We start from the raw sequence: 18,142 nt of genomic DNA, 5'->3' as shown, positions 1-18,142 counted from the left end.
TTCAGTTGCAGTGTTTGAAAAACCTCAAAGCATTTTTGATATTGCCGAAGTGCACAATAAGGGTTCCATCTGGGCTGTCCTGTTAGTTTTAGCTTATGTTGATTATCTATGAAAATATGGATGTCTCTTGTAATGCAAGTTTGTAGCAAGAAAATATATGCTTTTCATATGGAATCACAGTAACTATTTTTAAAAGTTAATCTTGAGTCTACTGACTATCCATCTCATACAAGTTACTACCTATGAACACACATTTTAAAATGTAAATGTTGCCTTCAACTTATTTCATTATGCAACAGATGTTTAGTGTAAACCCTCTTGTGGTTTTGTTTTTACAGTGATCCAGCTGCCAAAGCGCTCTGGGAGTCCTTAATGAATCTTAGACAAAAGGAAGCTGTGATGGAAGTTAGGAGACACCTGGTGGAGGCTGCAAGCCGAGAAAACTTGCCCATTAAGATGAGTATGGGTAAGCATTATGATAGACCCTTTATCACATAGCTATAATGCGGAATATTTCAGCATCCATACTTCCTTCAGTCTCAAGCATTTAAAGCAGTGGGGCCCAAACTTTTTTTCTCATATCCCCCCTTATCAATGGAATGTGTCCACACTTTCCTGGGTTGGGAATGGAACCCAAGGATTGTGGGGCTGGGAGCTGGGGACTGGTGGTCTTAAGGCCAGGAGTGAAGCCTGGGCTACAAGTGTGGCCGGGGCTGGAACTGAGGTGGGGGCAGAGCAGGGCTGAATGGTTCTCCATCCCTGCCCCCCCTTCCTGTGAGGATTGGCCTGGACCCCACTGCACCCTCCCAGACAGTTCTCCTTGCTCCCTCCTGCACCAGAAGTCATGCCCTGTGGTTTGAAGGTCACTGATTTAAAGGATTAATATTGTTCTTAAAATTGTTATCCTGCTGTATGAGAACGATTGATGCTTAAGCACGATGTAGTGGTGAAAAAAATTAGTTGCTTTGGGGTTTTTGTTTTGTTTTGTTTGTTTTTTTAAGATTCAAAAACCGATATATTGAGAGAGTTACGTGGAAAATGATAAATACACTGATGCAAATGCTTAATCTTACCTCTTGCCTTTCTACTATGAAGCATGACAATTTGGGGCATGTTTACAGAGAGTAGTCTGCTGAGATCCTGTTCTCAATACGCAAACAGCTAGCAGGAGAACTATTGGAATCTATGCTAATCTCTCTCTTTCTTTTAACTGAATGTTCTGTGTAGCAAGGCCACATCACAAAAATTGAAAACAATATTTAATAAGTCTTTAGAGTTGTAATCCTTAGAAATATGCTAGCTACAGGACATAGAGTTTTTGCAGCTTTTTTTAGTACATAATTCTCATTGGATCAAAACAAAAAAATGGAAATGAAAGAAGTTAATAGTTGGCCTACATACTTAAACAAGTTATGAAATACAAAAACGGAAGATTTTTGTGTTAGTATTAACTTACCCCTCTTATATATTCATTATGCACCTGATATACTTAAAGTATACATTAATAGACTATTAATCATTTATATTGAGAGGAAATGTTAATATGCAAATAGTAATGTTTTCTTTTAATGTGTAATTTCTGTTTAAATAACAGCCATAGCATTTTACTAACATACTTAGCTGTGTTTTATATTTCTTGTTTTCTTTTGTTCAAAAGAAACAAAAAAGAGGTTAGGGAAAAATAGAACAGGTGAAGATAGCAAGTGGAGAAGACTGACAAAGTCCTTTTCCAGTTCTTGGAGAAGCTAGGAAGCAATTAGAAAGGTTTTACATAAACCCCATCAATACTGAACCCAGGGATATATTTTAGGGAGGTTAAAGAAGACCTTCATGTCTTGAGGATTTCCTTAAAGATCTTGAAGATACGTAGGAGAAGCACCATTGGTAGCATTCTGAACCCTCCATAGGATTGGGGGTAGAAAGGGGGAATGGAAGGAAGGGCACTAAAATCTTCAGCCTATTTGCCCACCAGCCTAGGTGGGGAGCATTTGGAACCTAGATGGGGGTTTTGGGGAACAGCTTCAGTGCAGAGGACCAGAGAAAATATCAGATCCTAGATCAAGGAGGTGAAGAACTGTGATGGTCCCCAAATTTTCCCTGAGGCTGAAGAGAGAGTGGAATGAATGAAATATCTCCGGGCATCTCATCACTATATTAGACCCTAGTGATAAGACTATGAACAGACGTGTGTCTTTGCATGACTTCATGTTGTTGCTGGATGTTTCAGTTATGAGAGAGGACTCACCTGCTTTACCTTTTAAACAGATGTCAGAGGGGTAGTCGTGTTAGGCTGAATCTGCATAAACAACGAGAAGTCCTGTGGCACTTTACAGACTTAACAGATTTATTGGAGCATAAGCTTTCATGGGCAAAGACCCACTTCGTCAGATGTTACTCTTCTGTCAAAACAGTACATTGCAATTTGGGATGTTTTGAAAGTGGGAAGATGGCAAGTATGGTAGGGCTGTTGTAAGAAATCTACTTAGAAAAAAGGGCACAGTAAATTGAGAATATTTTCTTAAATAACCTCAGATGATGAGAGAGAGCCAGGATGACTTGTTCATTTTTGTGTGATACAAGGTATTGATTTTTATAACTGATCTAATTTTTGTTTTTCAAAGTGGTTTCTTTTGCATTTGAAACTCCATGATCCATTAGCAATCTTTGACACTTCGTATTGCTAATAAACCAATAACTTTGCCTTCATTCTGTGCTCCCTTCTCAATTCCCATTTTCTCAGATTAAATGTCTAGTGTCAGGTGAGCAGGAATTTCAGTGAGACTCTTGGCAAGGAAAAGCATTTTCTGGATTTAGGCCAAAGTAGTGCCACAACAGCTTTTCCTCCTGTAAGGGCTGGTATTAAGTGGGTTCTGTTGAGTTAATCTGTTGAGTCCATTTGCTTTTATTGCTTAGGGTTTTGTTTTTTGTTTTGGCAATGAGCGTGCATGAAATGCTATTCGTAATTGAAATGCTGTTTGAAGTACAGATATAAATTACTATTTGTATAAGTCTCATTTATTGTTTTAAACAGTGGATTCATCAGCTCACAACTGGAAGAGCAACAAAGAAAAGCTTTGGGCAGCTTTGCAAATGGAAAGAAAAGAGAAACAAGTAAAAGCTAGGCATGAAGGCAGAAGTGTATGTATGTGGGCATGGTTTTGTAGAAACCCTAGCTTTTCATTGGAAAGTGAAGGAAACAGTTCCAAATGTCAGGGACTAAAATTGTTCAATGAAGCATAACTATTGAAAGAAACTTTGAAACTGTACTATATCCTTAGAGTGTACAAAGCCAAATGTATCTATAGAATATTTTAAAACCCTTAAGGCAGTGAGAAATTAAGGTGCATGTAGCAAATCAGTTGCTTCCTTTACCTGGGACAAAACAATTCTCTTTTCTGCCAGATGCCTTTATTTAGTCGAAAGGCCACCTACTTTCAATATGACTGAAATGTGGGGAAATGGAGGCCGAAGAGAAGATAGAGGGGCTTTAAGTCTTCATCCTCTTTGTCAAAGTTGGACTCTGCAGATATTGGTATTTTCCAATGGATTCTGCACTGCCATCTGCTGTTTAGGAGTAGCACCTCAGTCTTGTCAATATTTAGTGGCATATCTTGAGAATTTTTATGCTCTGCCTCGTGAAATATCATAGATATCCTTTTCCAGCATGAAGATAATCTCTAACACTTTTACCTAAGTCAGTTGTCATAAGATGAAAACTTTTTATGCTTGACATAAGGAGTGAATACATTTGGAATCAAAGCTTTAAATTCCAGTTGGTAATTCTGAGACCTCCATGTTTGACATGGGCAGCATAGAAGGCCTGTATCAGATTATAAGCAGTTCTGTCATTCTTTAATATGGGTAGAGAAAATATCCTTAATCACTCACTGCAATGAATCAAATCACTTTCATGCCATTGTGTGTACATGGTTCATGTTTTCTTAGACCACCTTTTTTCCTTTCTTTGATTGGTCTTATGTAATGGCAGCAGAGCACCTGTCTTAGGAGCACTGCTTGTTCTGTGTTATACCGGGTATCCTGCAGAGTGATCAGCACCATTGTGGGGTTGCTGAAGAACCCATCAGCAATCCTGCCCTGGGGTAGGAGGCAAGTGAGAATTCTTATGAAACCAGTGGAAGAAAGTTGTCATTGTAACTGTGCTTGCGCCTGCTGACAGTGTCATTTCCTTTACTCTTCAAGCTTCAAGGATGAACAGAGGGAAAGATTTCTGCATCACTGCCAGGAGAGAGAGAGGAGGGGGAACAGGAGCTCCTTACTCTTCAGCAGCCAAGAAGGGGTGTGTGAATGTGAGAGATGTCTGATCTCACAATTTGGGCACTGCCTTTGAATCTCACTGGTGCTGGCATCCATGACTGTGGTCAGCCTTCAATACTACGAAACTCCGAATTTAATTTTAATAGTTAAACCCCAGTGAAGTTTTAAGCATTAATAATGTCAATGAACAATAAAGATGAAGATTGGTTAGGAGAATCCCAGGAACCAACAGCACCATTTTCAGGCTATATATACATTACTATTCATAAACAAATGTAGAATTGTACTCATGCCTTATTAACCCCTACATATCCTCCTATTAAATGTCAGGTAAGCCCTTTCTTGTTAAACTTTCTTTGATGTTCAAAGCAAAGTTGAAGCCAAACTAATGTATTGGCTAGAATTACCTGTAATATATTTCTGCACCTCACCCAGGGATAAAGTGAAACCTTAGGTTTACTCCAGATATGACCCTGCACATCTACTGCTTATCAATTCCTTGGCATGGTAGAGACTTGGGCATTGGCAGACCTCAGTGCCTGCTATTCTCTACAGTGCCTGCTAACCTCCTGTGGGCTGTACTGCTTTGGTCTAGTTTCAGTTGTTTGCTTTATTGTGTGAGTGGTAGGTGGTGTTGGTGTCTGGTAATATTTGGGAGCTCAGACGAGATCCAGTAGCCCTCTTTGGCCCTAAACTTTGTTACTTTAAGTATTGGAGAACTTTGGAAGCTACTTTTCAGTTGCATGCATAATGTTCCAGTGCCCCCATATGATGTCATTTTCCAGCAAAAGCTCCACCGCTTACAGGGGACTCGCTACTGTCTCTCCAAGCTTTCATTTAAAAATTCATCATAACTTTTACCTTCTGAACTCTCAAGACTGGACTGGACAGCTAGTGCCTTCCTATTAATGACTCAACCTTGGTTCCTTTACAAATCCCTAATGGTGGGGAATAATGACTCTCCTATACAAACTGCCCCCAGGCTACAAATGAATGAATTACAGCAGTTTGTTAGTTGAAAGGAGTGGAAGGATAGGTTAAATTATCCTCTGAACTCTACCACTTTAACAGGTTTTTAGGGACTAATGCTTTAGAGAAGTGGTGAGAAACCACTTTGAGGGCATAATGCTGAGCTGACTAGGCAAAGTATGGAGTGTTGCTTTAAGGTTTGTTTTAGCTATATAACATTATTGCTGGCAAAAGTATCATCAAATGTGAGGAGAGTGCCTTTGGAACATCTGGAGACTGTTGTAAGAGGCCAGGACATCAGGGAAGGTGCAGCGAGATGGGAAGAGCATTGCTAAACATTTTCTGGAAGCTCAGAAAGAAATATAGTTGCAAGGGGGCAAGATCTTCCTGATGTCTACTGAGGAGGAATTTTACTGAGAGTCTGCTGTTTTCTCCTCTGAATGTTTCAGTCACCTTATGCTGTGGCTTCCAGGTGTGAATAAGAGATCTTTGGAGAGTGTGCCATTTTTGGGTGAGTTTAGCCACATGGTCAAAGATAAATGTGGTGCCATAATTTTACAATCTCAGGGCAAGTCTACACTACGAAGAAGAGCAGCCCTCCGGAAGTCTTCTAGCATTCAATTTAGTGGGTTTAATGTAGACCTATGAATCAAATGCTGAGGGCAGCTCCCACTGGCATCCGGTATTCCTTGTTTTGCGAGGAGTAAGGGAAGCCAACGGGAACTCCTGTCAGCCTCCTGCTGTGTGGACGCTGCCACAGCTCAGTTTAAGGTAAGCCAACTCCAGCTACACATTTTGTGTAACTCGAGTTGCATACCTTAAATCAACCTGCCTGGTCTCAATGTCCAGCTCAACATCCAGCTGACTTGCTAGAAATACTTCAGAAATGTTTGCCCAAAGAACTGATGCTTCAAAGGAACATCTGGATGAACTTCAGATAACTTTGTCTAAGGAAAACTTGAGGACCTGATGAACCATCTCACAGAACTAGACAAAGAGCAAAGAGCGGGTCCTTGAAGGCCTGATATACACTAAAAGTATGAGTTGGCCTTGTTTCTCCATAGTGGAGCCAAGTGTGGTTTTTAGGAAATGCTAGAATAGGGAAATGGGATTTCCTTTTATCCACATGACTTTGTATCTCAAAGAGCATATTTGAATTCCTAAGATTAAATCTGAGATGAGACTTGAAGGAGGTAGACTGATTTCTTAGGTACTATTTTACATTGGGACTGTTGTTTTAATTTTGAATATTTTTTGCTATATTTGGATTATTTGCGAATGTTTTTAGAGTTGATGGGTGAGGTATTCTCTTATATTTGACCAACTTAGTTAATGAAAGAGACAAACTTTCAAATGTATACAGAACAATGGTTTGGCAGTTAATACTAACAATCTTAAAGTATTTTACAATCCACGTGTAAAAAATAGTTATTTAGTATTTGAAGATTTAATATGCTGTGGTATTCTGTAATTTTTTTTTCTATTTGTATTTTTCATTGTGAATTATTTATTCATTGTGATTGCTAGTTATTGTAACACTGAATATTGAGTGTGTTTCAAAGGGTGGAACTAAAACCTTGGGGACGAGATTATTATTGTGGCAACAGATCAGAAGATTGGTGGAGTTGCTCTAGTTAGTTCCTTCTGGTTGGATGTATTTTCTGGAGCAGTTCCAGCTAATCTGTAATATCCAGGTGCAAGACTGAACTTGTTGTTTTGGTTGGTCTGTTTTTATTAGAGTTCCATAAAATATTTGAGGGCCGTGCATATTGAAATCTTTGGAATACTATGATACTTATTTTATAAAAAGGAAAGGAAAATGAAATGCCTTCATGCTGCCTTTCAAACAACTGTGTGTGTATATTAGGTAAGCACCGTTAGTCTGTCTACTACACTACAGATTACTTTGATATAACTTACTTTGCTCTAGGGTGTGTATAATCCATGCTCCTGAGCAATGGAAGTTATACTAACTAAAGCACTGGTGTGAATGGTGCTATGTCAGCACGATAGCTTGTCCCACTGACATAGCTACTGGCTCTTGTTTAGATCAGCGTTATTAAATCACTGAGGGCTCTCTCCTGTCAAATTTTAGCATCTTCACTTGGTGCAGCTGTAGTACTTCTGTGTAGCTGTGCTGCTGTAGCTGCTGTAGAGTAGAAATAGTCTTAAATGCCAAAAGAAGTTGACTATTTTACAGTGCAATTTTGATTGGCCAGCGTGCAGATGACAGCCATTATTTCTGTAGTTTGGTGCAACAGACACATTGTAGCTTCTATAAAAAATCATAAATATAAATTAAGCAGTTTAAAAATATTCTGTTTTAAAAAAACCTTTGCTGAGACCATTTTGGAGGTACTGTATTTAAAGATCTTTATGTTATGTAAGGAGAATGCAGTCATTTAGGAATTGATGTTTCATGCGACTGGCTTCTGCTCAATTTAAGTTAAAAACAAGTTAACGGACTTTGAGTATTATTCATGATCAGTAACAGGTGCAGATATATTTTATGAGTTCCATTCTGGAGTTAGGAACCCACTTAAACCAGAGGAGAAATATTGCTGCTTTTTCAACTTCAATAGAAGTTCTTCTCTGATTCCATTGCTAATCTTGTGTATATCTTAGTGATCCTCTGACTGTGACTGACCTTGATTCTGTTTTTGAAAGCTGTGGTATTAATATGTAAAAGAAACCTTGCTACAAATATCTTCCTATTGTCTCAAAAACAGACTTGTTTGGCAGTTTTAAAAGAAGATAGGAAATCCAGGTTGACTCTGAATCCCTTTATTATGTTCCTTTATTGACAGAGTGAATGATTAAAGTTGAAACACCAGTACAGTAACAGAAACCAAGTACTTTCTGCCGTTACTTTAACCTTCATTAATGGGAAGAAAGCCTTCTCGGTGTCTTGCTATTAAAGTATGCATAATGCATTTTGAAAGTCTTAGTCTTAACATTTTTAAAGAGCCCAGGAGAGACCTACACTAACTATGTAGCCAAGCAATCAGGTTTTGTAAAAGATGTGGGGGGAAGGGGGAGGAGGAAATATTGTAATGCCCTGAACCAGTGTGGTAACTCCCTGTGTAAGGTTTGAATTGAAGTTACAAACTTTAGGTAGGAGTGGAGAGTGCATGGAGATTTGTCCTGGCCTTTGGGAACATGAAAGAATAGCCTCTGAGGTAATTTAGAGAAAGTTGGGGATGAGTATTGGCCTGGTTTTATTTTATTTTTTCCCTGTCAAAAATTGATCTGGAACTCTATTTGGAAAGTAGACCATCAACTTTTCTCTGTGTTGGAGAAATGAAGTATTTGAAATCTGAAGCAGATATAGAATAGGAAGCAGATGTTTTAAACAGTTCCTTGCATTACATTATAAATAACAATATGTTTATTAATATGCTATTTCTTGTGATTTTAAAAAGTGGGATTAGAAAATGGTCTTAAATTTTTGCATTGATAATACGAACTTTGATCAGAACAGATGTGATGAAGTGAGGATTGTATTCACTTGGTTTACTTTGTTATGCTATGTGTGATTCCTACTGTCCTTTTATAACTCTGCATGTGTGCCTCAGTTTCTCTGGGCACTACACCGGTGTCTGGTTAGGGGTGGCTCTCACTGTGGGGGAGGCTGCTCCAGTTGCCCCATCTTAGCACATACACAACAATAGCTCAGGCTGTCTTGTAACCTGGGCCTAGGTGGGGAGAGCAATCAGGTGACACCTTTTTGCCTGGGAGGCTGGACAAAGGAGGAGGCAGGGCTTCCCGTAAGGCTGGGACTGGTTGCTAAGAATGTGAGTCTGGGCTAGCTGTGGATGTAGGGAGGGGACCCAGCGCACTGGCTTTGGATCCCCCTCACCCTAGGTTGCATTGTACTGACTGGTCCCTGTGTTAACAAGACTGTGCTACACTGTATCCCTGTTAATGAATAAAATCTTCTGTCCTACTTGCTGGATCAGAGTCACACCTGTCTACGGAGGGGGGTGTGGCACCCGGTGGCTCCCCACACACTGTAGCAACATAGCGCTCAGTTTTATACTAATGTTACTTAGCCAATATGCTGCTTCCTTCTACAAAGTTCATAGGTTGAGCACAGAACAAGAAGAGCCTGCCACATGATTATTGGAACAGGATTCTAAGGTCCTTCCTCATCTACAGGCATTTAAATAGGAAATTCTATTTTCTGCTCTAAAGCTGTTTGTGAAGAAGATCTGCATCTGACAAAGTAGGTCTTTTCCCATGAAAGCTTATGCCCAATTACATCTGTTAGCCTTTAAGGTGCCATGGGACTCCTCGTTGTTTTGTGGATACAGACTAACAAGGCTTACCACTCTTACGCTTGTGAAGGAGATTGTATCTTAGTTCTCTGCAACAAAAATGGTGGGAAGTTTGTGGTAGTAAATTTATTAATGAAAGAGTTGAAGTCAAATTCTGACTAGCTAGCTATCCCTCAATCCAGGCTTTAGCACATTTTAATTGGCTTGATTAAAACTTGGTAATTGTCTTTATTTTAAAGAAGCAAATCTGGATGGAGGGCTTAAAGGTTGATAGATTTACTAAATTAAGGTATTTTAGGGGGAAAAATCTTTAAATGGTTGTTCACTAGATTTTGTTCTTTTTCAGATCAGGGGAAAAATACAGTAACCTCAAATCTTGGAAGTTTTTTTGTAGGTGGAATAGCAATTTTGGTCCATGCATAGTTGACCTTCCTCATTTAAAAATTCTTGATGAAGTCTGACATATCTGGTTAAAGTCTGGTCTATTGAGACAGTTAATGTTGATCTATCAACCTGTGTCATTACTTGCCTGTCCAAAAAGGGCATTGAAATAGTTACCTTCCACCTATGTTGTCCTCAGAACATGGTGGACCATCTCCACTGTGCTCTAGAAGCCACCTAGCAAGGAATACAGAGTGAGTACATGGGGGTTATAGGAGTCTCTTGAGTCTGGCATGCACATTCTTACTCACCAAATATCATATGAGGTCTCAAAAAGTGGTATCACAATTGCCATCAGTATTATTGCAACATGCATGTACAAATGCTATGTAAAGAGCTACATATTTGTGTATGTGTGTATATGTTCTTAAAGTCTGCACCTAGATACTGGTGACCAGCAAAACTGAAAAATGGAGAAAATGTTCCTTTGAGGACAGAAGATCTGGTCATTTGTAATTGTTTGGTGGATAAGGGACCAGGTCATTTCAGGAAGCTCTCCAAGAACTTGGAGATTAGTGTAAAGACCATTGCTACTTGTATAGAGAAGTCGGTAGTTGTATGGAGAAAGCAAAGCTTGGAAGGTGGCAATTCTATTCTGTGGTTTCAGAGAGTGTTCCACGTTAAGCACAGAAAAGACCCCTTCTCACTAATGGCAGGTGATGGTGAGGTGCCTCACAACACTGGGTACCTTAGGAGATCATCATAATTGTTATGTTCTGTTAACAGGACAACAGATATAAGTCATATGGGAGGTGGTGGAAAGGTTCTCAGTAATTAAAAATAATATTAACTACAGAGCAGAGGGTATTGAAGGAAATTTGCTCCATTTAGTAGGGAGGCTGAAATGAGTAATGGAAAAATACATTCAAAATTTAATCAAATTATGTTAACCAGTGCAGGTTAGCAGCAACATTTTAGAAAAGGTGGTGATGAACCAGAGAGGGAATCAGTTCTTCCTGTTCAGAAAAATACGTATCTTGAACATTAAAGGTTTTATAAATATTCATAGGCTAAATGTAATTGAAGATGTGTAAGTGAGAGTGGAATTTCGTCCCTAATATTTTAGTATACTACTCTACCAGGTAAATATTGGAATTGCCTTTTTTCTTCATCTTATGTAACAGCTGAATAATTTATTTTCTAAGTATATTTAACTGCTTAACGATATTCATTTACCCTGGAAGGGGAGATATTAAGGTTCATTATAATTTATAAGAAAATAAGACAAAAGATTCCATTTACAATGAAATTCCAGTTCTGTGCTTTTATTACAAAAAGTGCATACTATAGCCTATATAATTTATTATGCTGCTTCATCTCTTTTGCAGAAGTCACAGGTTAATCTATATTTCAGTGTTTCAAATAAGCTATTTTAGTCATATCTTTACTCAATGAATAACCTAGAGCATCTAAAATCACAGTGATGTAAGTTGGATAACAATTCACGCACTAAAAAATTATAAGGCATATCATACTTGTGCCTCATAGCTCACTTACTCTGCCCTTTATTACTGTAAAACCATTAGCAGATGGAATTGAGACTTTATTGGAATACAGTGCTATGATGCGAAACAGCAGTATACTGGTAGTATGTTATTTTTGATTAAATTATGGTTGGCACATAGAAACTGTACTGTTTGGCTAACCTTACTGTTGTTCCTTTTAACAAGGGAGTTTGTTGACAATAGCCTCTTTGTAAACCTGGAGTCTTTGGATTAAGCTCTTATATTTTTAGTCTCCATTTTTGTTGTAGACAGAAAACTCAAACACTTAATTTGAATTCATAGGCAGGTCTCTTTATATGACTGGTTGTTATTATAGCTTAAAGATAATTCAAAAAAGTTAAAAGAAACAGAAGTGTGTTGATCTTGTAAGAATGCTACAATTAAATCCAATTTTATTATGTTATTGTTGTAAAATTGCAAATAGCGAATATCAACATCATCAGAGGCTCAGATTTTAAGGCCAGAAGTCTGTCTGTTAATAAAATAAAATTGTATTAGTTCATTATTATTTCGCTCCTACTTAACATAATTTGTGGCCTGTTTTCTTATAATTAGTCATGGTAAATATTCATGCGCTGATCTGTATCCATCACATTTTAGCTGCAGGAAGTCCAAGGGTTTAAACTAAACATGCATTGTCTTCCATGTATTCTAATTCTTGTCATGTAGTTCCTTTGAATTTTGGATTGTCTTTAAAAATAGCAAAAGTGACAAAATAGTGTTTTATACTGCCTACTAAAAATACCAAAATAGTTGGTACTGGATTATCAGAAATACATAGCTTCAACCCACTACAATTAGGATGACAAATTCTAATGTTTATGAAGGGAGTAATACATGCCATTATCTACAAGAAACTTTTGAACCCCAGGTCATCATATAACATGTTGAGGCTATTTTAGGTATATATCTTGAGGTCTAAGACAGACAAGATGTGTCCAAAAGTACCTCCAACAGTGATTACAGATTATCCACTAAGCAACGGTAGACACATGAAAGCCAATTGGCTACAATAGGCACCACTGTGACTACAAAAAGGAAATCAGTGCATAGCCATTTTTTTGGTCTCTGCTGCATGTGGCACAATATCATTTCAGGTACACTTCTGTGTTCCTTTAATTCATTGGATCAAGAGAAGTATGCTACATCTTTTTAGTAATTTATTTTTATTGTACATTTTCTTACAAAAAGAAAAATCTCATTGTTCAGCAAAAAAGGACAAGGAACTAAATTAGTACCTCCACATAATTATTATGTGGCATCAGTGGCTTGAAAATGTTGAATGTTACATAGTCACTGACAATACTAATGATAAGAGAAAGAAGAGTTTACTAATTTTAAAAAGCATAGTACTAAAACTACATGAGGTAAACAGTCTGTAAGAAGATGCAGAGCAATCAAACCATACTCAATGTAGAAAAGATTTGCAAAAAAATCTGCACCAAAATGTAATTTATGAAACAGAAATTATGTCTTCGGATTTACAGAGCAACACAATAGAGAAATGTTAACCTTCTGATAGTTGTGAATATCAAGATATGCATGAAGAAACAGAAATGTCCCCCAAATGGTACTCTTTGGAACATGAGAAGACTGATGATAGGACAAGAAGCAATGAACTTACATTTCAGCAAGGGAAGTTTAGGTTGGACATTAGGAAAAACTTCCTTACTGTCAGGGTAGTTAAACACTGGAATAAATTGCCTAGGGAGGTTGTGGAATCTCCATCATTGGAGATTTTTAAGAGAAGGTTAGACAAGCACCTGTAAGCGATGGTCTAGGTCAGGGCCACTGACCCACAGAAAAATCAGTCGGGGGCTACACACCAGTGAGAAAACCCACCCCTCCCAAAAACCCCCCACATAAACCAAACCCTCATTGATATGGCTCCCTACAGAGAAGGAGAAAGACACTCTCCACATTCCTCTCTCACTCCAGAGCCTAATGGGGTCCAGGCTAGTAGATTTTGTTTGCCCCATGGAGGGACAACAGAGGGCTGGAGTGCCAGTGTGGGCTCCACAGTGCTGGCGGAGGGAGCCCAAAGGGTCAGATCCAGGCAAGCGGTGGGCTGCATCCAGCCCCCGAGCCTAAGTTCCCCACCACTGCTCTAGATGATGCTTGATCCTGCCATGAGTGCAGGGGACTGAACATGATGACTTTTGAGGTTCCTTCCAATGCTGGGAGAGGCAAGGGTAAGGGCATTGGAGATTAGAGGAGGGGAAGGGGGAGGAGCTGGGATAAGGCTTGCAAGTAGGGGTGGGCATGAGGGAGGCGGGGATGGAGCAAGGCATGTGTGAGGGCGCAGGGGCATGTGGGGAACGGGGACAGAGCGTGGTGAGAGGGTGGGCATTAGGGAAAAAGAGGGCAAAGGGGCAGGGGCAGTGAGGGAAGAGGGAGGCACTAGGAGGGTGCAGAGGTAAGGGAAGGTGCAGGTTCCATGGGGATTCTGGGGGCGAAGCAGGAGGGCAGACACCTGCAGGGGAGGGACCAGCACCAGAGGAGAGAGGCAGGGTAGATGTGTAGAGGGAGGTGTTAGGAGAGTGGATGAGGAGGGGTAGCTCACAGGATCAGAGTGGGGCTACTGGAGGAGTGGGCACAGGGGGGAGAGAAGGGCTGGTGGAAGGGGGCAGGTCTCAGGAAGGCTGAGGGCAGTGAGAAGGATAGGAGTCAGGACAGCAGAGGAGGGTGAGGGTTTGGGGGACAGCAGGCACCAGGGAAGCTGATGGAGCAAGGGGAGGGGACATGGCAGCAGAGGGAAAAGGTAGAGGTTTATAAGATATTTATGAATATATTAGTAATATTGGGTGATATTTATTAACATATTCGTAATTACTGTTCTTACTCTTATTAGGAATTTATGCCATTAAAAACACTTTTTGGGGGGGGTGGCGAGTCCCTTTTTTGTCTGGCAAGTAGGGTTTTGCATAATTTGTCAAGCCTTGCTTATCAGGTAATCACTACTCCACTAGTCGTTTACATCCCTAGTAAGTACATAGCCATTTTTCGTAACTTGGGGATAAAGTAAAGGACTTCCAGATTTAGGTGAGAGCCGCACTAGCAGCCCAAGCACCCAGACAAATTATCTTTTCTATGAGAGGACTGATCTGAAAGAAACAAGAAAAGTACAAGAGCAAGACATAGTTGAGAGAGATCTATTCTGATGAGTCCTAAAGCTGTAGATGTCGTCAAAGCACTGAATGAAGATGCAATACATATTTGTGAGGTCATGTAGTCTCCAAATGTCACATTCAAAGTGGACCATCATATGACAATCTGGATGAACTGTACATTGTTTTTAATTGACATGGAATCAAGACCTTATTGCAAAAAGCATTTACAGCAATACAAATTATCTTCCTAATCCATATACGTCATCATGGTTTCCACTTATATTGGATTGCAACATCCCCAAAGTGATTCTTTTAGTATTCTCAGTTGTGCAAATTGTCCAAAGCATCATCAGACAGATAATCAGTCCTGTGAATAATGTACTGACCTACTGCGGTGATCTGCTTGTCTTTGGAACTACTTGCCAAGAACGTGATGAGGCACTCAAGAATGTCTGAAAACACATGACTTAATGTTAAATGAGGATGTGTAAATTTTAAAAAGCCACCTGAAATTCTCCCGGCACACATTTTTTCATTCAACTCATCTCTCTAAGACCAATCTAGGAGATGGTTCAACCAAGCTATGTTGTAGATTTTCAGTCATTTTAGACATAAATTAATACTTATATTACACTTTAAATTTTGCAACTCTAGCTTTTACACTTCAGTCGGTTTTAAAACTGTGATTAAAAAGCACATGCAGAGGAAAATGTATAATTTTATTAACGTAAATGTAATAGTACAGTCTTCTTCCAAATATCTCCACCTTAGCAGAGAGAGCTCTGCAGCACTGAGAGTTCTTTTTCCCCTGTTGGTACCTCAACAATTTGGGGGGGGGGAAAGCATTTCACAAGTCTATTTACAGCCTTAGGATCTACTTTTATTAACATAAAGTTCAAAAACTAAAAAGGATCATCCACCCTGTCTTAAAATGGGCACAGCCTCTCCTCCCTGAGGTGTACTGTCTCTAACTATTCTCTAAGTCATTGAGGAACAGCTAGCCAAAAACTCAAAAAGAAATTACAAAATGTTTTTAAAGTACATTAGAAGCAGGAAGCCTGCTAAAAAACTTGTGGGTCCCCTAGACGATAAAGGCAATCAAAGACGATAAAGCCATTGCAGAGAAACTAAATGAGGACGTTGGGGAGATTCCTGAATCTGCACCGTCCTTTGTGGGTGATGAATCTGAGGAACTGTCCCGGATTGAAGTGTCATTAGAGGAGGTTTTGGAACAAATAGAAAAACTTAATGTTAACAAATCTCCGGGACCGGATGGCATTCATCCAAGGGTTCTAAAAGAACTAAAATGGGAAATTGCTGAGCTATTATCTGTGGTTTGTAACCTATCCTTTAAATCGGCTTCCGTACCTAATGACTGGAAGGTAGCCAACGTGACACCAATATTTAAAAAGGGCTGTAGAGGCGATCCTGGCAATTACAGACCGGTAAGTCTAACTTCAGTACTGGGCAAATTAGTCGAAACAATAGTAAAGAATAAAATTGTGAAGCATGTAGAAGAACATAATTTGTTGGACAAAAGTCAACATGGTTTCTGTAAAGGGAAATCCTGTCTTACTAATCTGTTAGAGTTCTTTGAAGGGGTTAACAAACTTGCGGACAAGGGGGATCCAGTAGATATAGTATACTTGGTTTTTCAGAAAGCCTTTGACAAGGTCCCTCACCAAAGGTTCTTGTGTAAATTACATGGCCATGGGATAGGAGGGAAGGTCCTTTCTAGGATTGAGAACTGGTTAAAAGACAGGAAACAAAGAGTAGGAATAAATGGTACATTTTCAGAGTGGAGAGGGGTAACTAGTGGTGTACCCCAAGGGTCAGTCCTGGGACCAATCCTGTTCAACTTATTCATAAATGATCTGGAGAAAGGGGTAAGCAGTGAGGTAGTAAAGTTTGCAGATGATACCAAACTGTTTAGGATAGTCAAGACAGAAGCAGACTGTGAGGGACTCCAAAAAGATCTCACCAAACTGAGTGATTGGGCAACAAAATGGCAAATGAAATTTAATGTGGATAAGTGTAAAGTAATGCACATCGGGAAAAATAACCCCAACTATACGTACAGTATGATGGGGGCTAATTTGGCTACGACAAATCAGGAAAGAGATCTTGGAGTTATCGTGGACAGTTCTCTGAAAACTTCCACATGGTGTGCAGCGGTGGTCAAAAAGGCAAATAGGATGCTAGGAATTATTAGGAAAGGGATAGAAAATAAGACCCAGGATATCTTACTGCCCCTGTATAAAACTATGGTACGCCCACATCTTGAATACTGTGTGCAGATGTGGTCTCCTCACTTCAAAAAAGATATTTTGGCCTTGGAAAGGGTTCAGAAAAGGGCAACTAAAATGATTAGGGGTTTGGAACGGGTCCCATATGAGGAGAGGTTAAAGCGACTGGGACTTTTCAGTTTAGAAAAGAGGAGACTGAGGGGGGATATGATAGAGGCTTATAAAATCATGAGTGGTGTGGAGAGGGTGGATAAAGAAAAGTTATTTATTAGTTCCCTAAATAGAAGAACTAGAGGGCACCAAATGAAATTAATGGGTAGCAGGTTTAAAACTAATAAAAGAAAGTTCTTCCTCATACAGCGTGTAGTCAACCTGTGGAACTCCTTGCCAGAGGAGGCTGTGAAGGCTAGGACTATAATAGAGTTTAAAGAGAAGCTAGATAATTTCATGGAGGTTAGGTCCATAAAAGGCTATTAGCCAGGGGATAAAATGGTGTCTTTGGCCTCTGTCTGTCAGAGGCTGGAGAGGAATGGCAGGAGACAAATCGCTTGATCATTGTCTTCAGTCCACCCTCTCTGGGGCACCTGGTGCTGGCCACTGTCGGTAGACAGAATACAGGGCTAGATGGACCTTTGGTCTGACCCAGTACGGCCGTTCTTATGTTCTAATGAAGATTCAAGATCTGGTCTGCCTTTTTTGCCTTCTTTTCTTTAGGAAAACAAAACTTCTTACTGGGTCTTTCTACCTAGCTACAGTTCCCTTCCTCAGGGACTACTGTGGGAGACTCACATTGTAATCACCCTTTGGCTGTCCACATGCCTGTTTTTCTACATAGATGTGTAAATCTAAAATATGGGTAGAGTAGCACTCACTTAAAAAATGTCTCAGTTCTGTATAATGGGGTAGCTAAGCTACTAACTTCAGCTTACAAGTAAAGAAACTGAAGCCCAGTGGAAGTAGATAATGTCATTGACATCACAACCTTGAAGTAGTATAGTTCTCTCTTTTACTAGAAGTAAATCTGCAGTCTCTGTAGCCAAACTGTTATAGTCTGTTCAGATCCGGAAGCATACTTTCATATAGTTCAAGGTTTTGGTGAGAGTCCAATTCTAACAGCCACCTTCTTTTCAAAATAATTAATGATCACTTTGCATTCCTCTCTTTTTCATAAGAGGTCTTTGAAATTAAATAATAAAAATAATAGATTTTAGTGGAACTTGTTGGCAAATAATATTTATTGAAGCTTCCTAAGATGTATGAAAGCGTTTCATATTTACGTGTGCTTCAGCTTTATATCTCAAAATTTAAAGCTGAGTACA

At 39.4% G+C, this 18,142-nt stretch overlaps 1 protein-coding gene across 2 annotated transcripts in view; it reads left to right on the top strand.

The window, feature by feature from the left end:
* The window catches only part of SCFD2 (sec1 family domain containing 2), a 303,862-nt gene that overhangs the window by 39,017 nt on the left and 246,703 nt on the right, over positions 1–18,142 (top strand). For both annotated transcript variants that reach the window (XM_006113517.5, XM_075930434.2), the window contains exon 3: positions 339–466. In XM_006113517.5, coding sequence (XP_006113579.3) covers positions 339–466 — 128 coding nt within the window. The remainder of the gene's footprint in view (positions 1–338; positions 467–18,142) is intronic.

Source organism: Pelodiscus sinensis, chromosome 4, assembly GCF_052426305.1.
Source record: "Pelodiscus sinensis isolate ZL-2025 chromosome 4, ASM5242630v1, whole genome shotgun sequence".
Taxonomy (NCBI): Eukaryota; Metazoa; Chordata; order Testudines; family Trionychidae; genus Pelodiscus; species Pelodiscus sinensis.
Note: the sequence above shows the minus strand (reverse complement) of the source record. Positions and strands in the feature narration are given on the sequence as shown.